This window comes from Caretta caretta, chromosome 5, assembly GCF_965140235.1.
Source record: "Caretta caretta isolate rCarCar2 chromosome 5, rCarCar1.hap1, whole genome shotgun sequence".
Lineage (NCBI taxonomy): Eukaryota > Metazoa > Chordata > Testudines > Cheloniidae > Caretta > Caretta caretta.
The window spans coordinates 40,311,866-40,335,598 of record NC_134210.1 but is presented as its reverse complement, the minus strand read 5'-3'; the positions used below and the strand labels follow the sequence as shown (position 1 = coordinate 40,335,598).

Below are 23,733 nucleotides of genomic sequence, written 5' to 3'. Positions count from 1 at the left end.
CAGGCTACCCATATTACAGGCAGCTAGGGGACAATCTCCTCCCATCTCATCTCTAGCATAGGGCTATATGGCACATAAAGGATCTGATTTTGGCCCCTGAATATGTAATTTTGATATTCTTTTACTTAAAAATTATAAGGTAATGATACCATGAAATAGCTCCCAATCTGAATCATGCACTCTTGCCTCAAAATCTAACAAAGGCCTGATTTTAAGCCAAGTGACATTCAGTTGAATCCTGAGCTGCTTTAAATGGTTTTATGATCCTTTTCCTGTATCTTGAACTAACAGACCTTTTAAGTACATACGGTTAATTTGATATCTTCAAGTGAAAATGTATGGATGTAAGGGAAGAAACTAAGGCCTCTTAACATTCCTTTGCAGACACTAAAAGAGTGACCTGTTCCTTCTTCCTATCTTTTTCTGTTTAGATTTCAATTTAACACTTTCAATAAGCATGTATTAAACTAAAACACTTATAAAATAAGATGTAATACACCAAAAAGCCTCAAAATATACTTAATACACAAACAGATGTTTTAATTCATCTTCTTACAAGCGACACAAAAACCTACACAAATGATACTGCAATTTGGTTTCTCTGTGTCAGTGCATGCAATTCCTCCTAGTTAAAAAGTCAAGATCCACATAAAGAAGCTATAAAATTAAAGCTTAGCCAGCAAGTGAGATCATAAAGCTGAGATTCTCTAAAATAAACACCTCCAAAGCTGTTTTGGGAAAAATTTCTTATCTTCGAGCAAACTAGATACTATCGTCCCACACGACCATTAATGCACCTCTTTACAATGTGTAAAGGAATACATTAATTGAAGTTATCATCTCACAATAGTCCCGAATTCATAATACAGTAAAAGCTGTGTTATCTGGCACTTTACCAACCAGAAAGCTCTATAAACCAGCATATAAACCAGTCTGGTTTATAGTCTGGTTGGCGCAGGGCTGGCAAGCTCCCTACCTGGCTCCACGTGGCTATCCCGGAAGCAGTGACATGTCCCTGCGGCTCCTAGACAGAGGAACAGCCACGAGGGGTTTGGAGTGTGGGAGGGGGTGCGTGGCGCAGGCTATGGGAGGAAGTCTGGGTGCGGGAAGGGGCTCGGGACAGGGGTTTGGGGCACAGGAGGAGGTGTGGGGTACTGGATCCAGGTGACACTCACCTCGGGCGGTTCCGTGTGCCTGGTGCTCCTAGGAGGAGGCACAGCTAGGCAGTTCTGCATACTGTCCCCGCCCCAGTGTTGGCTCTGCAGCTCCCTTGGCTGAGGACCGTGACCAATAGGAGCTGTGGGGGTCGCATCTGTGGGAGGAGGCAGTGCACAGAGCCGTCTAGCCTCGCATCCACCTGCAGGTGGGTGGGTAATGGAATACAGATGGGGACCATACATCTCAAAGAGCTCCAATTACAAAGCATAAGTAACTTCCTTTTCTTCTTCAAAGTCTGGAACTTAGTATATTTCACTGTGGGTGACTGACCAGTAGTACTCATATAAGAGGACGATGTAAGGATGCAGGTGATATGGCTGTCTGTACTACTGAGGTTTCAACAAATGTGTCAGGACAGGAGGCTTGGACCAAGGTGTCATGTCTTGTGAATGTGTGGATGGAACTCCTCGTTGCTGCTTTGCAAATATCTACTATTAGTAAGTATAGCTTAAGTTTCAGAACAGGAAGGTTATAGGTCCGACACCCATCCAAATACCAAACTGTGAAGAGCTTCCGGGACAGGATGTCTGACATTGCCATTCTCTTGAGTCAGGAGGTGTGGAAAGGGATGAATGCTGATGAGTAGCCAAGCTGACTTATGCAGACCTGGGAATCAGATCTGCCTGGGCCATTTGGAAATGATGAGAAAACTTGTTCTCTGTCCTGTCAAATCTTCCACAATACTTGAGGAAGCAGTGGGATAGAAGGAAAGACAACGTTCAAGTGGTCTGTCGAAGGGAGCAGGAAAGCATCGCCCCCCAGGAGAACTGGCCCTGAGCTCTCCTGGAACAGTATAAAATATACTTCCTGTTTGTCTAGAAGAAGAACAGATCCCGGGTAGTGTTCCCCACTGAGTGAAGATGCTGTTCACCACTGAGCTGTGTAACTCCCACTCATGGTCAGTGGCAAAGTGCCTGCTGAAGCTGTTTGCCAGCAAATTCTGGTTTCTTATAACAGTGGCTCTCAACCTGTCCAGATTACTGTGCCCCTTTCAGAAGTCTGATTTGTCTTGCGTACCCCAAACCTCACTTACAAACTACTGTTACAGTGCCCCCCATAAGGCTTTATGGAAACATGCTTATGAATATATATGACATAACTGGAATATGTTCTATGCTACATATGCCATGTAACATATCTATGTAAAGGTTTCAGAGTAACAGCCGTGTTAGTCTGTCTTTGCAAAAAGAAAAGGAGTACTTGTGCCACAAGTACTCCTTTTCTTTATGTAAAGGAGTACTTGTGCCACAAGTACTCCTTTTCTTTATGTAAAGGTTATGACCTACTGAATCTATTAATCCTATTTGTATGCATGTATCATTTTTGTATTCGAAGTTATTAATATTGGCCGTGTACTGGCTTGATTTCTAAATAACCTTAGTAGAGCATTTGGTCAGTTCCTGGAAAAAGGAATTCACGAAGTTAAGTGCCCAATCAAGAAGCACTTAAGGAACAATGCATCTTGGAATGCTCCAATCCACATAAAAAGTCTACCTGGAGACATTCAAGATACCATGTGGCCAATGGCTTCTGCCTGTAAAAACTGAGAGTCATGCATGGACATGTGACTTGCCCAGGTGACTCCAGAACTCCATCTTGGAGCTGGACTTTGCATCGGAGAGAGAGTCTATTTAAACCCGTGGGAGAACCCTCCATTTTGTCTTCAGCTGGCTAAGGAGATAGCCTTTCCACCCCCAAGGATACCTGAAAGAAACTGGAACAAAGGACAGTAACTACAGGGGGTGAGAGTGCTTGCTGGACCCAGACTAGAAGGAGGCTAGTCTGTAAAAGAGAGCTTACTGGAACTGGTGAGGATTTTATCTGTATTCAGTTTGATTAGACATAGACTTGCGTGTTTTATTTTATTTTGCTTGGTAATTCACTTTGTTCTGTCTGTTACTACTTGGAACGACTTAAATCCTACTTTTTGTATTTAATAAAATCACTTTTTACTTATTAATTAACCCAGAGTATGTACTCGGAGGGCAAACAGCTGCGCATATCTCTTTATCAGTGTTATAGAGAGTGAACAATTTATGAGTTTACCCTGTATAAGCTTTATACAGGGTAAAAAGGATTTATTTGGGGTTTGAACCCCGTTGGGAGTTGGGCATCTGAGTGTTAAAGACAGGCACACTTCTGTAAGCTGCTTTCAGTTAAACCAGCAGCTGTAAGGGGACGTGGTTCAGACCTGGGTCTGGGTGTGCAGCAAGCTAGCAGGTCTGGCTCAAACCAGGCAGGGCTCTGAAGTCCTAAGCTGATTGGGCAGGAAAGCAGGGGCAGAAGTAGTCTTGGCACATCAGTTGGCAGCTCCCAAGCGGGTTTCTGTGATCTAACCCGTCACAACTACTTGCTTACAAAATCAGACATAAAAATACAAAAAAGTGTCACAGCACACTATTACTGACAAATTGTTTACATTCTCATTTTTACCATATAATTATTAAATAAATCAATTGGAATATAAATATTGTATTTACATTTCAGTGTACAGTATATAGAACAGTATAAACAAGTCATTGTCTGTATGAAATTTTAGTTTGTACTGACTTTGCTAGTGCTTTTTCAGTAGCCTGTTGTAAAACTAGACCAACATCTAGATGTGTTGATGTACCCCCTGGAAGACCTCTGCATACTCGCAGGGGTACATGTACTCCTGGTTGAGAGCCACTGCCTTATATCTTCAGCATGAAGCACAAGTAGAGAAAGGTTGCAGGCATGGACCAACAAACACCAGTTACTAGAATTCTCAGTGTTCAGTGATTTTACTCTTCCAAGAGAGTATCTTTTAACTAAAAGTCCTTTATGAACAAAAACTGGGCTTTAGAACCTTCAAGGTTTAAAGTCTCAAATATAAGTAGCCTTAAGAAAGAAAGTGCTTTCCTGAAGATCGAAGAAATCATCCCCATGCCAGAAGACTCTCTGGACAACAAAAGGAAAAATTAGATAAATCCCACTTTGCTCTAATGTATAGGAAGATTGAAAAGTCAGAATTTGGCCTTGGAGAATGAAAATATTGCCTTTCTAGAATCCTGAACCTTGTAGTTCAGATTCTTGTACCAGAAGTCCAAACAATTGTTCTAGGTCCTTGAATTGAAATTCCAGATTAATAAAATTCACTTCCACAGATACTATCAAGATATTATAATTCCACATAATTACCAAGAAAGATTATACTACCAATAGGAAAGGAATAGAGTCTTAAAGTAGGCTTAAGATTTGAAATACACCTCTACCCCAATATAACGCTGGTTCACATTCAAAGCGGCAAAGCTCCGACATGCTGCTCTGAGCAGCGTGTAAAGGGTGCCGGGCCGGGCTGGGGCCAAGAGGTCGGATAAGAGGCAGAGGGTCTCAGGGACGGTCAGGGGCTCCCTCCCTAAGGTCTGGGAGGCACGCAGGAGTTGTGGGGGGGCACTTTGGGGAGTCCCGCAGTCCCAGAGTGGCCCAGGGGATTAGTGGGGGGCCAGGAGCAGCCCACTCTGCTTCCCTCGCCCCAGCCCCAGCCCCAGGTGTGTCGCTCGGAGGAGGGAGCTTGGGGGAAGGGATCCCCCCGTACTCACCGGGAAGCGGAGCAGCCCGACCCCAGCCCGCTCCACTCCGCCAGCTCCCAGTCGCGGCACTCTGCTTCCCACCACAGGTGAGTGTGGGACCTTTCCCCAAACTCCCCTCCTCCCCCCAGCAACACGGCTGGGGCCAGGGCAAGGAAAGCAGAGCAGGCTGGGCTGCTCCGCCTCCCACCGCTGGTGAATGCAGAGGGTGTCCTTTCCCCAACCTCCCCGCACTCACCGGCGATGGGAAGTGGAGCACCGCAGCTGGGAGGTGGAGGAGTGGAGCAGGCTGGGGCTGCATTGCTTTGCTTCCCGCCGCTGCCGGTGAGTGCCTGTCAGGGGGCAGGGGGTGTGGATAGGAGTCGGAACAGTCAGGGAACAAGGAACAGGGGGAGCCAAAGCAAGTTCGATAGAATGCGGTCTCACCTACAACGCAGTGAGATGTTTTGTCTCCCAAGGACCACGTTATATCGGGATAGAGGTGTAGTCTCCTATGAATCATAATTGGACTGATTTACAGGATTTAAACCTAATGCCTTGTAACTAAGTACTTGTGCCTAAATTCAATTGTCTGTTTTTCATCCAGAGCGCATAGTAATTGTGAGGAAATAATATTTGAATTTTTATATGTTAAGGCTGATCTAACATTACTAGCTTACCAAAGCTATTTTGCTGATGCTTAAAGAATGGACCTCGAGCTCGTAACTGTCTTGTTATGTATGTTCAAGTATCTGGAACTGTACAATACACTGTAGATCTCTGTGAACATTCATTGTTTGATAGTTAATTTTTGTTTTGTTTAAACTTATTTCCTAACTTTAAGTACTACTGAGACCTGGTAGCTTTGTTAAATCAATGTTCTGCTCTGCCCTTGTCGCTAAAAGTCAGCATGTGTAATCCGATGAAGTGAGCTGTAGCTCACGAAAGCTTATGCTCAAATAAATTGGTTAGTCTCTAAGGTGCCACTAGTACTCCTTTTCTTTTAGCGTCTGTAAACACTCTGTCGGTATTTTGTCAGTACTTTTGCCGACAAAATACTGCCAGCCCCGTGAGCGGCGTTAGCTTTGTTGGCAGGAGAACACTCTTGCCAACAAAGACACGTTCACACTGCCACTTGCGTTGGCAAAACTTTTGTCTTTCGGGGGGGGCGGGGGAGGGGCTTTTTTAAGTACCCATGAAAGACAAAAGTTTTGTTAACAACATTGCAGGGTAGACAAGCCCTCTGTTACTATCTTCCACCATTTCCAAACTTTAGCCTATTAGTTCCATCAAACCAGAGCTAACCCCACTGGCTCTGCGCTGTTGATTATATTGGGTGATTCTTATACCCTAGATTTTCCATGTTGTCCTAGTAACACTTCAACTGGGCATGTGTATCTAAACATTGCTTAATTTCAACCTGTAGTGCTTATATGACTGAATTTGCCTTATGAATCAAGCTCAGCCCTTAGAATACTATTTTTAAGACAAATAAAAACTAGTAATGGTTTTGTTAGCTTTTAAGTTGATACTACTTTCAATTACATTGTTCTATCCAGCCTATCTAGTTTCGTCAAAATAGTTTCTCTTCAATTTAAGAGATTTTTTACATTAAATTCAGTAATAGTGTTTTAATCTAGTTACCTTCATTCAATTAACCTTGGTTATTTGATATTATATTTACGTGTTTATTAAATTGATATTGATGCTTAACCATTAACCTCCCTCAACAGGAGACAAATACCCTTTGATATGTTTAGTGCCCTGGAGTAATTGACTGACTTAGCATGAGAGTTGAGTCTCATGGCTTTTGCAGTTTTGCCCATCTATGTTACTAGTTCTATCATATGAACCACATGCTTTCTACAAATTCACCATGAAACCAGTGATATATACCTCAGATATATTGATGCTATTTTAATCCTCTGGATAGACACCCTAAACTCCCTCACAGATTTCCACCCCAACTTCAACCTCCATTATCCATCCATCAAACTCTCTCTAGAACAATAGTTCTCAAACTTTTGTACTGGTGACCCCTTTCATATAGCAAGCCTCTGAGTGCAACCCCCCTTATAAATTAAAACCATTATAAATGCTGGATGCAAAGCGGGGTTTAGGGTGGAGGCTGACAGCTCACGACCCCCCATGTAATAACCTTGTGACCCCCTGAGGGGTCCCGACCCCCAGTTTGAGAACCCCAGTTCTAGAATATTCCCACATCAGCATCAACTTCCCAGACATCACAATCAGTTTCAACAATGGAACCCTATGTATAACTATATATCAGAAACCCATAGATCTCCACACTTCCCTTATCAGATCCAATAACCACCCCAACACACCAAGAAATCTGTTATCTACAACCAGGCACTCAGATACCACAAAAATATGCTCTGAGAAGACAGTACAGGATATACACCTTAACACACTTAAGGCCACCTTCACCAAGCAAGAACACACCACCAGAGAAGTAAATTGCATCATGAAATGGACCACCCAAATACTCCAAGACAAACTGCTTCAGTATTGGGGGAAAAATCCCTCCAACAGCACAACCTTAGTTGTCACCTATCACCCCACACTAGAACCCATATGGGGTATCATTAAACAATTGCCGTCCATACTCATTGGGGACCACATCCTGAAATAAATCTTTCCCTCTTCTGGCCTGAAAACAACCCCCCAACCTCACCAAGCTCATCATCAGAAGCAAGCTCCCCAAAAGCCAGGACACACTAACTCAAAGCAGCAACAGATCCTGCCAGAACAATAAATGCAAAACCTGTAGACGTATCTCCACTGCTACTATAATCAACAACTCCCCACAGTACACCTTTCATGGGTCCTATACATGCCTATCACAACACACAGTGTACCTCATAAAGTACACTCAATGCTCCAGTAATGACTATGTGGATGAAACCAGACAATCCCTATGCTCTTGAATGAACTCTCTCAGAAAAATTATAAAAGACAAAAAACACCACATCACCCATTGTGTATACTTGTCATAAAGTGATCACTCCATAGCTGACCTATCAGTCCTTGTCTTCAAAGGAAACTTGGACAACACCTTCAAAAGACGAGCCTGGGAGCTTAAATTCATAACTTTGCTAGACACTAAAAAGTATGGACTTAATAAAGACTACGGATTTATTGCTTATTACAATAATCTGTAAGACTCTGGCCCCCCTTTTTGTTCCATGACCATAGAGATGTTAAATGGGCACTTCATTTTGAATGGTCTCTTACAATACTTATTACCTACTTGTACTAAACTATCTGTTTCACCTTGTATTTAGCTGTGACATTCTGAATACCTTTCCCAGACATGATGAATTCTATGTCAGCTCAAAAGATTGTCTCTTTCACCAAAATAAGATAATCCAATAAAAGATATTACCTCACACACCTTGTCTCTCTGTTCTACCAGTTAATCAATTTTTGCTACAATTGTCTTATTTTTCAGAATTTCATAAGTAATGAGCAGTCGATTTTAAGTATCAATGCCCCGTACTACTCATTTATACACTTTTCATTGTATTTACTTAATTACATACTCAATGTGTGTATTCATTTTATTTTGTTAATTTAATTACCTAAATCAACATTTTGTTTCAAAGTCAAGTTCAATTGCTTACTTCGGGGGTAGTGTATTGGAAAAGAATCCTTGGTAAATTTTATGTGGTTACCCCTTGAATGCACTCTCATTAATAAAAGTTTGGCTAGAGGTTTTCTTGGCTCTGATGATTAAAGTTAATGCAATGGACATTCTGGCTGGCCACAGGTTGGCTGTTTGTAGATATCCAATCAGGACTCCTTCTCATGAGTGGCCAGTCAGGAAGATGGAAAAAGCATGGGGCTCTTTACGAGGAACGGTGACATCACACGGTCAGAAGCCAGCAGCCATGGCAGAAGGTAGATGCAAAGGATTCTGCATCTTCCAAGTTCTTGAAGTTGGTGGGTAGGCTGGTTCCTCCCCCTTAGGGATCTTTGTCAGGAATTTTTTGGTGAATCAGAATGGGGCACTCCCCTTCTAAAGTCATTGGCATGAGTAGGTCACCTGTTTGCAAAACAAAGAACTTCCCCGCTCCAGTAATTTCTGACTTGGAAAGTGCAGAGATCTAAAAATATATACCCACTAGTTGGTCAGTCAGCTGGCAAGAGCATAGGTATTTTAATATATGCAGCAGTGTTATAGCTGTATTAGTCCCAGGATATTAGAGACAAGGTAGATGAGGTAATATCTTTTGTTGGACCAACATTTCTTGGTCAGAGAGGTACGCTTTCAAGCTTACACAGAGTTCTTCTTCAGGTAAATAGCTCAAATAGCTCCATAGAGATCCTGGTAATCAAAGCAACAGCTATTATATTGAAGACCCAAGTCTTCACCAAATTGTTCAGATCTCTGATGTAACACAAACACTTCTTGACTATTTTGTTCTTTATAGGTTTTTATTCCAATATCATCGTATCTGAGTGCATTCAAGTAGTGCATTAAGCATTAAACATCTGTCACATGTTTGTTATCACATCTTCTCCCTAGAGGGAGAAGCATATGCAAAGAAGTCCTTTTGGTAGGGGGATTTTTATTATTATTTTTTAAATAAATATATCTGTTGCTATGTGTTTATATCAGAAAACGCAAGGTCAAAGAAATGTGCCTTGCATTTGGATTGGAAAGCAGTATGGTTTATAATAATCCATATTTCCTGAGGGAGTTCATTCCACAGCCTCAGACCACTCCAGGAGAAACGTTGTGTTTCCTATAGAGAGGAGGTTTACGCTTATGGTGAGAATAACATTTGGCCATAGGAGTGAAGCTGTTAACTGTAAACTGTCTTCGTCCCAGAGCTTTTGACAGCCTTTTAGGTATCCTAGGCCAGGCCATGGATCTTTCTGAAGATAAGGACCAAGACACCTTAAACTTGATTTGAAGTTCTATGGAAAGCCAGGGCAGAGTGTGGAGGACAAATGTGATGTGTTCCTAGTAGCCTGTGTTGCTGAGGAGACATTCTGCAGCATTTTGTAGTAATTGGAGTATCCTAAGTGCTGCAGGTTACAGGTCCAAGTACAGTGTATTGCTGTAGTCCAGCAAGAGGTGGCAAAGGCATGAATAACTGAGGCTAGGTCTTCCTCTGGTAGGATGAGATGGAATCTCTTGGCCAAGCGAAGATGATAAAAAATAGAAAGTGCTGCTCATGGCCATTGCGATGTGAGAGTTCACTGTCAGCGAGGAATCCAAGAGTATTCCTAGACCAGTGGTTCTCAACCCGGGGTACGTGCACCCCTGGGGGGACGACATGTGCAAATGTCTTCCAGGGGGTACATCAACTCATCAAGATATTTCTCTAGTTTTACAACAGGCTACAGAAAAAGCACTAGCAAAGTCAGTACAAACTAAAATTTCATACAGACAACGACTTGTTTATACTACTCTATATAATATACACAAATGTAAGTACAATATTTATATTCTAATTGATTTATTTAAAAATTATATTGTAAAAATGAGAAAGTAAACAATTTGTCAGTAATAGTGTGCTGTGACACTTTTGTATTTTTATGTCTGATTTTGTAAGCAAGTAGTTGTTAAGTGAGGTGAAACTTGCGAGTATGCAAGACAAATCAGACTCCCAAAAGGGGTACAGCAGTCTGGAAAGGTTGAGAGCCACTGTCCTAGACTATGGTTTGAACTGACCAATTGCGGATGTGAGCCTTCACTCAAAGAAGAGTGCAACGTGACTGCAAATTCATTAAAATACTTTCTTCTGATCACCAACATCACCTTGGACCTCTGCAGTGATCAACACCGCTGACCATGAGAGACTGCCATCTCACCTGAGAGAGACTGCATGGGTCCAGGATAATGCACAAAAATGATCTGAGTCCTTCCTAGAGGGATGCACCCAAAGACTAGTGACAGGAAACTACATTACCACCACAATACCTTCATCTGTGGAATTCCACAAAGATCAATTCTTCCTTTGGTTCTTTTTAACATCTTTATGCAACCACTAGGTGAACTGGTCAGATGATGTGGACTCAAGTGCCAGTGATATGCAGATGACACACAGCTGTATTTATCCTTCACTACATATGACCGCCACCAAGATGGCCCATGAGATCAGCTCATGGATGAAGAACAGCTGAAGGAGACTAAACCTGATTCTCTTTTAAAATGCTCTGGCAAAGTGCGTAAGAGGATAACAGCACATAAGGGGAGGTTACTTACTGTAACTGGAAGTTCTTCGAGATGTTTGGTCCCTATCAGGATTCCAGACATGGGTGCGCATGTGCACCATGAACCGGAGCAGGAACTGTTTTTTACTAGTGTCCACTGACGCACACATGCATCGTCCTTGTGTCTGAGTCCAAGGCTATAAGAGGGCATGCGAGTTGATACCACTCCAGAATCTCTCTTACCCGGAAGTAATGGAGTCCACAGCGGAGGGGATGGAGGGCAGGTATTAGAATCCAAATAAGGATCACACATCTCGAAGAACATCTAGTTACACTAAGGAACCTCCCCTTCTTCATCGAGTGATGGTCTCTATATGGACATGGGTCCAGATGTGGGTGTGTAGAAAGCAGTGTTCAGCGTGGAGGCAGGTGCGTGCTTATTTGGCAACAGGATAAATCCTACTCCATTACACACTCCCTTCTGACAGACAGCAACAGCAGCAAGAGGCCAACTTCCTGGGAATTTAAAACTTTTGGAGAACTTCTAAAGATCATGTTACTAGAAACATTCCAAAAAATGTTCAAGCTACTATTCAGACGCTTGTTCTCTGACTGCCAAAATTAATCCTACATCATCTCCACTCTATCTTACATGATATGATTAAAAACTCAACATTAAATCTGCATTACAGGGTAGATAGAAATTGACAATTTTCTCTTAGTATTTTAAATTCTATATAATAGCTTAAATATATCCCTCTGGTTAGCAAATTCGTACCAAATTAAGTGTAAAGGGTTTATTTAATTGCAAATCAACATGTTTTAATGTTTGTACTATGCAGGGGTGAAAGTAACTTAAAAGGACTTAACCGTATGCAGGAGTCCTGAGCGGGGGCGTGGCCACAACCGGAAGAGGTGTGGTCTCAACCAGAAGAGGCTGGACCTTTAAAGATTTAAAGGCCCCGGGGCTCCGGCTGCAGTTGGGAGCCCCAGGGCCTTTAAATCACCCCTGGAGCTCCCAGCTGCAGAGGCGGCTGGAAACCCCGGGACTCAGGGGAGATTTAAAGGGGCGCCAGCTGGGGCGCCAGCCACCGCAGCAGAGCTCCGCGCCCTTTAAATTACTGCCCCAGTCCGGCTGCCAGAGCCCCGGGGTAGCAGCGGCAGGGCTCAGGCGGTGCTTTAAAGGGCCGGGGCTCTCCGCAGCAGCAGGAGCCCTGGGTCCTTTAAATTGCTGCCCGAGCCCGGCTGCTGGAGCCCCAGGGTAGCGGTGGCAGGGCTTGAGCAGCGCTTTAAAGGGCCCAGGGCTCCTGCCGCTGCAGGGAGCCCCAAGCCCTTTAAAGCGCCTGAGCCCCGCTGCCTGAGCCCCAGGGTAGCGGCGGCAGGGCTCCGGCGGTTATTTAAAGGGCCCAGGGCCCTTGGCCGTTTAAATCGCCAGCCTGGCGAAGCCGGTCTGGTCCGGCATGGCATGGCGCCAGTACGCCATACCAGACCATACCAGCTTACTTTCACCTCTGGTACTATCCCATGAGAATCAATCTTTCTTTAGCAAATGTACCGTAACTAGAAAGTACAAATTCAAAACAGGATAAAAATTAATTTAAATCAAGGTTTCCTGTTTGCTGATTTAGATCATTATTGATATCAGTGATTTAAATCAGTCTGATTTAAATCAATCCATCCTGTTACATTAACATTCTTTTTTGCATTTTATTTTCCTACAAAATATTAAAAACTTGTAAAAATAAAGGAAATATATGTGGTGTATTTGAATGTGCAATCATCTCTACCAATTGAAGATTTCAAACCAATGCTATGACAAAATTTGTCTTGAATTAACATCACACTGGGAATGTAAGGCTTAAAACACATCCAAGATTGAGAGCCAGGCTGTGGAAAGCCCACCCAAAACAAGCTCTGTGGAGTCCTCTATTCTTTCATGCTGGCTTTCTTCAGAGAAGCACAAAGGTGTGCGGCTCACGGGCTGCAGGTTGCCCACCACTGTTCTATGGACTATGAGCTGAAGTAGCCGTGGCTAGCCTCTACAGAAGCAGCATGCCTTGCCTCTGAGTTGTCAGGTAAATAAATATTCAGACCCCCTACTCTCTCCAAAACACTTAGATAGCTTCCCACCCAAAGCTCTTTTACACAACCCTTGAGCAAGGGATCAGGCACTGGCCCACAGAGGGATTTTAAGTCTCAAAATTTTTTATATTTCTTACTCAAACATTTGTAAAATATAATCTTTTATATAGCCCATTTCCTGAAATACTTCACAGTCAGCTGGAGAAACAGCAACAAAGAAAAATTAAGAGGTAAGTGCAATAATCTATATAATTTTTACAATTGCAATTTACACAGACCATACATCCAAACTATGTATGACTTTGTGTTTCAGCTGACCTGTCCTAGATACACTCCCCGTATGTCATCAGTTTGAAAGGTTCAGTAGCAGTCGTGTTAGTCTGTATTCATAAAAAGAAAAGGAGGACTTGTGGCACCTTAGAGACTAACAAATTTAATAGAGCATAAGCTTTCGTGAGCTTCAGCTCACTTCATCAGATGCATCGGGAGCTGTAGCTCATGAAAGCTTATGCTCTAATAAATCTGTTAGTCTCTAAGGTGCCACAAGTACTCCTTTTGTAAAAAAGGAACTTCACTTTATCTCATTGAAGCGCTGTAGTGCAATCTCTATCAGGAAAGAGGAATTTACAAATGTAGAATTATGTAAAAAAGAGTAATTGCACTGAACAATAAAACAATGTAAAACTTCAGAGCCTACAAGTCCACTTCTTGTTCAGCCAGTCACTCGGAGTTGGGGGAGGACGGGGTGGGAGGAAGTATGCAATAACTTGTGCAGGAGGAGGGTGATTAAGGTGTCTTGCTGCTGCTTCTGGAAGGGTGGTTTCTGGTACTGGGCTCACCAGGCTCACCTCCTTTTACTGAGCTAGGTGGGCTCCCTTCAGCTGAGTGAACGGGAGTTGTGTGGGAGAAATCAGCCTCAGCCAGGGGAGGTGCTGAGCTTGGGGGTGGTTAGTCCCTGAGTTTGGGATGGGGGCCAGTCCCAGCCCTGGGTGGCACGGGGCTCGTGTGGGGGAGAGTCAGCCCCCGCTGAGGGCAGCACGGGGCTTGGGGGGCGGGTGAGGGGAATCATAGAATATCAGGGTTGGAAGGGACCTCAGGAGCTCATCTAGTCCAACCCCTTGCTCAAAAGCAGGACCCATCCCCAATTAAATCATCCCAGCCAGGGCTTTGTCAAGCCTGACCTTAAAAACTTCTAAGGAAGGAGATTCCACCACCTCCCTAGGTAACTCATTCCAGTGTTTCACCACCCTCCTAGTGAAAAAGTTTTTCCTAATATCCAACCTAAACCTCCCCCACTGCAACTTGAGACCATTACTCCTTGTCCTGTCCTCTTCCACCACTGAGAATAGTCTAGAACCATCCTCTCTGGAACCACCTCTCAGGTAGTTGAAAGCAGCTATCAAATCCCCACTCATTCTTCTCTTCTACAGACTAAACAATCCCAGTTCCCTCAGACTCTCCTCATAAATCATGCATTCCAGACCCCTAATCATTTTTGTTGCCCTTCGCTGGACTCTTTCCAATTTATCCACATCCTTCTTGTAGTGTGGGGCCCAAAACTGGACACAGTACTCCAGATGAGGCCTCACCAATGTCGAATAGAGGGGGACGATCACGTCCCTCGATCTGCTCGCTATGCCCCTACTTATACATCCCAAAATGCCATTGGCCTTCTTGGCAACAAGGGCACACTGCTGACTCATATCCAGCTTCTCGTCCACTGTCACCCCTAGGTCCTTTTCCGCAGAACTGCTGCCTAGCCATTCGGTCCCTAGTCTGTAGCTGTGCATTGGGTTCTTCCGTCCTAAGGGCAGGACCCTGCACTTATCCTTATTGAACCTCATCAGATTTCTTTTGGCCCAATCCTCCAGTTTGTCTAGGTCCCTCTGTATCCTATCCCTGCCCTCCAGCGTATCTACCACTCCTCCCAGTTTAGTATCATCCGCAAATTTGCTGAGAGTGCAATCCACACCATCCTCCAGATCATTTAGGAAGATATTGAACAAAACCGGCCCCAGGACCGACCCCTGGGGCACTCCACTTGACACCCAGCTGCGAACAGATTAGCCCCAGCTGCGAACAGCACAGGGCTTGGGCAGGGGGATCAGCCCCAGCCCCGGGCAGCATGGGGCTCAGGGGTTGGGGTCTGCCCCTGAGCTCAGGATGGGGGTCAGTCTCAACCTTGGGCGGCACAGGGGAAGGGGTCAGCCCCAGCTCCGGGAGGCATGGGGAAGGCGGTTCAGGTGAGCCCTGCAAGGGAAGGGGGCACTCTGGCGAGCCCCTGGCCGTCCTGTTTTTACTTTAAAAATGCAGGGACGAGAACTACTTTCTCAAAGTGAGCTGAATGATTAAAGGTGTTATTTACTGTACTGAGAAAATTTAATAAAACTCAGATGTATAAAGGAAGAAAGGTGTACATTAATTTTTACAAAAAAAATAAAAGGTAGCCATCACATATGCATTGAAAAGCATTAAATCAAAAGTGAAGGTCTTCAGGAAGCTCACCCTTCCGTGTACATATCAGTCATCTGTAAATATTTTATACCTTTCTGCTCATTTAGCAGGTATATTTAAACAATGAATATTCACCAGAGCTACACTTGCTTCATACCACATCTTAACAAACTTGTATCAACAAATTATGTAAACAGCCAAGATACAAAGAAAGATTAGGGTGCTTACCTGTTATGAGAGACCTGTAGCTCTGCTAATAGCTGATTTTTAAACCACTGATCAAAATCCACACTGTCAAATAGCTCATAAGCTGCCAGCCCAACTGCATTGTAGACTAGAGAAAAACAGAGAAATTAGATTTTGCTCTAGTCAAACTTTGTTAAAATTCTAAAAACTAAAATTGAATAAATGTTGAAAATTATGCTTAAATCACTTTTGTGCAGTAAGGAATATTATCCAACACTTATATTCTGAAAATTAAGAAATTTAAAAAGGAGTATTTGAGTAAAACAATGACAAAACCTTACAAAACTTCCCTCAGAGTTCTCTTTAGTTACAAATAAATTCAGTTCTCCTGAGAGGGGTGTCATGTAGTGTTCACAGCAGTTAAAGGAGTCAGGAACTCCACAGCTCTAAACCTAACTCTACCAATGATTCCATCAGATGCCTTAGACAAGTCATCTGTCCTGCTCTCAATTTTCTTGCTTGTGAAATGGAAAGAACATCTCCCTCACAGAAATGCTGCAGGATTAAATTTTTGCAAAAGTACTGTAAAGTACTATATTATTATATACCCTATTTCTAAAATTCTTGCCTATAGTTTCTGCTGTTTGAACTGCTCAAACTCAGGTCTATGAAAAAATAATTTTGATTCTGTTTTTCAAAATGTCAAAATTACATCTCACAAATTCTTCTCAGACACTTTATAGAACTCAGGCACATATGTAAACAGCTTTGTTCCTTAAAAGGCAAAGTGAAATTTAATTTACCAGCATCTTTAATCAGTAGAGCATTAGTATCTTCCACATTCGTAGGTCCTGCAAAAAATTAAAATAAATGCAATTATACAAAAAACGCATTAACTAAACAAACAATGTAAGACCCATGGATATTTCAGTGAAGTAGTACATAGCAAAGAATCGAAATATACACGCCTCTTTATAAATACACACCTAAAAGTAATGCACCCTGTATTTAAAAAAGTACAGCATTGTTATGCTGATGCTTTTGGTTTTTTCAAACCTCTAAGAGAGGACCCATTCTGATTAAGAGAATATACTGCATATCAAGAATATTTCTGTGCCTTACTGAAATACTGAATTTGTGATTGCAAAGTATCTACAATATGTTCATTGAAGAAAGCAAAGGAAATTAAAATCATTATTGTACCACACTTTGTCATCTTGGCAGTTGTAGTTAATTACATTTATCATAAAATATGCAGCTAGAGTACTCACAAAAGGTAAGTATTTTATTAAAAAAAACCTCTGGAAAAAAAATAGGAATTGGTAAAGAATGGCCATCAAGTAATGACTATTTGCAGAAAATGTGACCACCTGGTTACTTCTACACATTACATAAAAAAAGACAGTTACCTTTTCCGTAATTGGTGTTCTTCGAGATTGTTGCTCATGTCTATTCCACAATAGCTGTATGTGCTCGCCACGTGCACCAGTGCCGGAAGTTTTTCTCCTAGCAGTAACCCTGGAGTGGCGCTTCCATGGAGCAGTATAAGGGGAGCTGAGCACTCCCCACACCCTCAGTTCCTTCTTGCCAGACAACTCAGACAGAGGGGAAGGAGGGTGTGATGTAGAATAGACATGAGCAACACATCTCGAAGAACACCAGTTATGGAAAAGGTAACTGTTTTTTCTTCAAGTGATTGCTCATGTGTATTCCACAATAGGTAATTCCAAGCTATATCTGTTGGAGGTGGGTAGGAGTTCACAAGTTCCCAGGACGGAGGACAGCCCTGCCGAACCCGGCGTCATCCCTGCTTTGGGAAACAATTGCACAGTGCAAGGTGAACGTGTGAATCAAAGACCACGTGGCGGCCCTACAAATGTCCTGGATTGGGACGTGGACCCTGAAGGCAGGCAACAAGGCCTGCACCCGAGTTGAGGGTGCCCTCATGATGGGTGGCGGGGGGACACCCGCCAGCTCATAGCAGGAGCGGATGCGCAAAGTGATCCAATTGGAAAGCTGCTGAGTGGAAATCGGCTGGCCTCTCGTGCACTCAGCCAAGCCCACAAACAGTTGCGAGGACTTTCTGAAAGGCTTGGTCCGCTCGAGGTAGAAAGCCAGAGCCCGCCGCACATCGAGCATGTGGAGACGGCGCTCCTCACTGGACAAGTGAGGCTTGGGGCAGAGGACCGGTAGAAAAATGTCCTGATCCATGTGGTAGGCGGAGACCACCTTTGGGAGGAACGCGGGGTGTGGGCGGAACTGGACCTTGTCCTTATGAAAGACTGTTTTTGGCGGCTCGGAGGTCAGGGCTCTGAGACTCGCCTGGCCAACGTGATTGCAACCAGGAAGGTCACCTTCCACAAGAGGTGAGACCAGGAGCATGTGGCCAGAGGTTCAAACGGGGGCCCCATGAGACGAGCCAACACCAGGTTTAGGTCCCACTGCGGGACCGGAGGTCTAGAATACGGAAAAAGACAGTCCACACCCTTCAGGAACCAGCCAGGCATAGCATGGGAAAATACCATGTGCCCTTGCACCGATGGATGGAAGGCCGATATGGCTGCCAGGTGCACCTTGATTGATGAGGGCGCCTGGCCCTGGGCCCTCAGGTGGAGGAGATAATCAAGGATAAGGTGGACTGGGGTGGCCACCAGAGAGAGACCCTGGTCCACTGCCCACCTAGAGAAACAGGACCACTTCGCCAAATAAGCACAGCTAGTGGAGGGCCGTCTACTTTCGAGGAGGACATGCTGAACCTGTTCTGAGCACGTGCTTTCCTCTCCGCCTAACCACTGAGCAGCCACGCCACGAGGTGAAGCGCCGCTAGGTTGGGATGGAGGAGGCGGCCCTGGTCTTGAGAGAGAAGATCCGGGCGGAGCAGCAACGGCCATGGGGGAATGCTGCCTGGGCCACGCCGGGGCAATCAGGAGGACCTGGGCCTTGTCCATCTTTATCTTCTCCAGGACCCTACTGATTAGAGGGAACGGGGGAAAGGCGTAGAGAAGTCGACCTGACCAGGACAGGAGAAAGGCATCGGAGATAGCACACCTCCCCAGGTCCCCCCTGGAGCAGAACTGGGGGGCACTGCCAGTTCTTCCGAGTTGCAAATAGGTCCATCTGGGGAGTTCCCCATCTTCGGAAGAGCTGGTGGTCCACTTCCGGGTGGAGGGACCACTCGTGTTGCGAGGAAAAGTCCCTGCTCAAGCGATCCGCCCTCCCTTCCCTGCTCAAGCGATCCGCCTGGTAGGTGGAAGGCCTTCAGGTGGATGTCGTGGGCTATACAGAAGTCCCACAGCCTGAGGGCTTCGTGGCAGAAAGCAGAGGATTGGGCTCCACCTTGCCTGTTGATATAGAACATCGAGGCCATGTTGTCCGTGAGGATCCTTACTATCTTGCCCTCCAAGTGCGAGCAGAAGGCCATGCACGCCAGCCGCACCGCCCTGAGCTCCTTGACATTTTTATGTAGGGTCAGGTCTTGAGCCAACCACAGGCCCTGGGTCTGAAAGCTCCCAACATGCGCCCCCCAACCCAAGTCCGACACATCGGACAACAGCTCCAACGACGGGGCCCTGTCCCTGAACAGGACCCTTGGAGCATGTTGTTTGGGGCAGACCACCACTGTAGGGAGGTGATCACAGAGTCTGGCACGGTGAGAACCTTGTCCATCCTGTCTGTGGCCTGGGAGAACTTCGAGGCCAACCAGAGCTGGAGGCCATCCTGAGTCTGGTGTGACGGACCACGTACGTGCACGCCAACTTGCGTCTCAAGAGTTGCAGGAAAATCCTGGCTGTTGTCACCGTGAACCTTGTGACTGAGTCGATGAGACCTTTCAGGGTCTCGAATCTGTCTGGCAGGAGAGAGGCCCTGGCCAACACTGCATCCAGGAGCGCCCCGATAAACTCTATGCGCTGGACTGTTACTAACGTGGACTTGGTGTTGTTTACCAACAGGCCTAAGGCGGTGCATGTGGACAGGAGGAGCACCACGTGATCCCTCACCTGTGACCGGGAGGTGCCCTTGACAAGCCAATCGTCCAGATAGGAAAATATCTGGACCCCCTGCAGTTTGAGGTAGGCCGCTACCACCGACATGCATTTTGTAAACACCCTGGGAACAGTGGACAGACCAAACAAGAGGACCGTGAATTGGTAATGATTCTGTCCCACCACAGAACGGAGGAAGCACCTGTGCCCCTCGAATATGTGGATGTGGAAGTATGCGTCCTGTAGATCAAGGGCAGCGTACCAGTCCTCCGGATACAGGGAGGGGATGATGGAGGCCAGGGAGACCATGCGGAATTTGAGTTTCACCATGTACTGGTTCAGATCTCGCAGGTCCAGGATGGGCCTGAACCCCCCTTTGGCGTTTGGAATAAGGAAATAACGGGAGTAATACCCCTTGCCATGAACTCCTCGGGCACCACCTTTATCACTCCTAGTCCTAGGAGCCACCCCACTTCCTGCTCAAGCAGAGCTTCGTGCGAGGGGTCCCCCAAGAGGGATGGGGGCAGGGGCGTTGTTGGGCGGGAGGAAGTAAACTGGAGGATGTAACCCCGGGAGATGGTGTTGAGGACCCATCGGTCCAAGGTTAGCCATGACCATTCTGGGAAGAAAGCACACAACCAGAAGGGAGATGGGTAGCTTTATTGGATCCCTGGTGAGGACTGGCGGGGTGCCCCCAAGCGTCCCGTCAAAAACGCCTTTTCCCCGCCTGCCTGCCCTTGGAGGACCCAGGCTGGCGGGCAGGCCGAGACTGCCTCTGAGGCATCTCTTATAGTCCTGCTGCTTCTTATGGGCGGCCCCATACTCTGGGAGGGCGGCCTGGGCGGGAGTCTGCTGTGGCTTGAACTTAGGTTTTGCCGGAGCCGGGACACAGAGGCCCAGAGTCTGGAGGGTCGTGCAGGAGTCTTTCATGCCATGCAGTCTTGTATCTGTTTCCTCCGCAAACAGAGCTTTCCCATCAAATGGGAGATCCTGCATGGAAGACTGCGCCTTTCTGGACAGCCCAGAGAGCAGGAGCCATGTCCGCAGCATCCGAGGCTGTCTGCAGGGACTCCCTAGTGGCCGCTGCCCCTTCCTCCACTAGCGCTTTGAACTCCTTCCTATCGCGCTCCTGGAGTGAGTCCTCAAACTTGGGCAGGGAGCCCAACAGATTGAATTCATACCAGCTCAGGAAAGCCTGATGATTTGCCACTTGTAACTGGAAGCTCGAAGACTAATACATTTTGCTTCTGAAAGAGTCCAGTTTCCGAGAGTCTTTGTTCTTTGGGGTCGGAGCTGGCTGACCCTGCCGTTCCCTGTGGTTGACTGACTCGACTGACCAATGAGGCTGGAATTTGCCACAGGGCATTTGAAATCTTAGCCACCCCTTCATGGAGGGGCAAGGCCACCCTACCCAGTGCTGACAGGGACAACACGTTAAACAGGGAGTCTGAGGGCTCCTTCATCTCCTCTGCTTGGAGGTGGAGGCTTGCTGCCACCCTCTTTAAGAGTTCTTGGTGGGCCCTGAAGTCCTCCTGTGGGACAAAGGGGGGTGGGGCCGCAATTGCCTCCTCCGGGCGGTGCAAGGAGGCTGATGCGGTTCTCTGGGTGTCATCCGGCATCAGAGGGTCCACCACCTGGTCAGAATCCAGGCACGGTGCCGAGGACCTATGTCCCACCGACTCCTTTCTTGGGAGTCTTAAAAAAAAAAAAAAAAAAGCCGACTGTGTCTCTGAAGCTCCAGCCACTGAGCAGGGTCCCACCAGCCAGGGCTGCACTGGAGACCACGGTGCCCACTGGTACCACTGGGCCGCTCACGATGCTCGGTGCCCCTGCACCTGCTGTTGCACCAGCTGTTTGGGTTGGCTGGCCTGGCCCATCGAGGGATGGCTACGACTGGAGACCGGGCTGGCATAAAATCTGCTGCTTTCACTGGACCGGAAGGAGTGGCAGTGCTGGGATCTACAAAGGCCATGGGACCGCGATCTTGACGTGGAGGACCGGTACCGACGGTAACAGCTGCTCCGCGAAAGGCCTCAACGGGCGGACCCGCGACGGCGAGATGATGGCGATCGACACCCAGGGCTGCAATGTCTTGGCGGAGACTTGGAGTGGGAGTCCAAGTGGGAACAGCGTCGACAACCAAGCCATGACCAACTGCAGTGCCCTCTCCGAGACGAGGACTGTTGGTGAGGCCTGCTGCGGTCCCGTCAATATTTGCTCCTTGAGGACGAGCGGTGCTGAGAGTCCCGGCCGGACAGAACCCAGCCAGACAGTCTGGTCGGCGTTGAGAGTGATCCACATGGACTCTGCCCCGAGCGGTTGCTGGGCGGTGAACGGAGTCAGGAACATTCCCTCGACTGAGACCGGTACCGGGCTGGAGGAGACTGCAGAGATCCCAGAGGCGGCTTGCCTCTGGAGCATGGGGCTGACATCGGCGGTGCTCCGGGCACCAACCTGGACATAACGTCCTGAGCCACCTAGAGGGCTTCAGGCGTGCATGGCATCCGGAGAGGCCTGTTCTGAAGGGGCCAGGCTACTCCACTCAACATGAGTCGGAGACCTGGGGCCCAGCTGGGATCGAGGACTAGCCTCTGTCCCAGACTTCCCTCGGTGCCGCTGTGAAGAGGGAGTCTTCCTGGCCCTCTTGGCGTGCCCCGCGGAGGGGGAGCAGTGCCAACTGGTCAATGGCACTGGAGGGTCGCCACATACCGACACCGTGGTGCTGGGTACCGGTTCTGAGTGGTGTGCTGGAGCCGGGGTCAGCACCGATTCCATCAGGATGGCCCGGATCCTAATGTCCCTTTCTCTTTTGGTCCGAGGCTTAAACGACTTGCAAATCTTGCACCTTTCGCTGATATGGGTTTCTCCCAAACAGAGCAAACAGTCTGCATTCGGGTCACTTCTTGGCATAGAATGCCTATAAGAGCCTCACAACTTAAACCCCGGGGCGTGGGGCATGCCCCAGCCCGGGCTCACTGACTAAACTAACTAAACAACTAACGAACTACAGGGACTAACACTGAATGAATGAACAATTCTGGGGATGAGCTACAGCAAAGCTGGAGCAGAGCAGTTCGGATGCACCTTCACTGGCGGCAAGAAGGAACTGAGGGTGGGGAAAGCATGCAGCTGCCCTTATACCACACCAGGCAGGCGCCACTCCAGGGACCGCGGGGGGCACTTCCCCCCATGGGTAAGTGCTAGGGGAAAAACTTCCAGCACCTGTGCACGTGGCGAGCATGCGCACCTATTGTGGAATACACGAGCAATCACTCGAAGAACTGTTTGTTATATAATTAAATGTAATAAAGTTCTAACAAGTTAAACATTTAATTTTGACTTTTTTATGCCTTAAACAATTTTGGCAATGGTAATTCCCATGCTGACAATACTTGAGACCTCAAAAATTTCAGGTGTATTTACAGCTAATAATGTGGAGGCCCTACCTTGGGAACCCAAAAAAGCTTTTGGCAGAAGAGTGACGAACATTTCCAGATTTTTACCTTAGGGAGTCTAATTTTGTCACCTCCGTGCTAGAAACCTGTAATTCCTACAGTACCAGAGCATTCAAACAATGTAAGATCTTAAATATCCAAGGTCTGTGCACAGAAGTTGTGTCTGTATGTAAAATCTATACCTCGGGTAAGAAGTATTTCGTTATTTCTATTTATTTAGAATTCAATATCCATTACTCTAGGTACATATTAAAAATATATCCTAAAAATCCATAACATAGTTCTGGACACTGATCCAGGTTGCAAGTTGAGACTGATGGGGAAGAAATAGAGGCAGCTCCCTCTAATAGCTCTGATGTCCACCTTCTGAGGTTAATGAGATCATATGGTATTCTCTGGCACTCCTTTGTGAAAAACTTTGGGGATTGGAAAAAAACAGGGAAAATGCTGAAGGACATCCCCTCACTATTAAACTCTAGTCTTTCGGGAAAGCGTCCATTGATACTCTTTGACAACTTCCTGCTCGGAAGCAGAACTAGTGACATTTATTGTTGTTTTCTATGGCAAAAAAGATCAATTTCCAGGAAATCTCAGAATAGGCATTGTCGCTAGGTCTAAGAACAAAACTATGTCAGTAGA

At 46.2% G+C, this 23,733-nt stretch overlaps 1 protein-coding gene across 7 annotated transcripts in view; it reads right to left on the bottom strand.

Moving 5' to 3' along the window:
- IPO11 (importin 11) overlaps window positions 1-23,733 on the bottom strand; it is a 297,412-nt gene that overhangs the window by 199,627 nt on the left and 74,052 nt on the right. For all 7 annotated transcript variants that reach the window (XM_048851650.2, XM_048851646.2, XM_048851648.2 and 4 more), the window contains 2 exons: window positions 16,460-16,507; window positions 15,699-15,804 (listed from right to left, as the gene is read on the bottom strand). In XM_048851650.2, coding sequence (XP_048707607.1) covers window positions 15,699-15,804; window positions 16,460-16,507 — 154 coding nt within the window. The remainder of the gene's footprint in view (window positions 1-15,698; window positions 15,805-16,459; window positions 16,508-23,733) is intronic.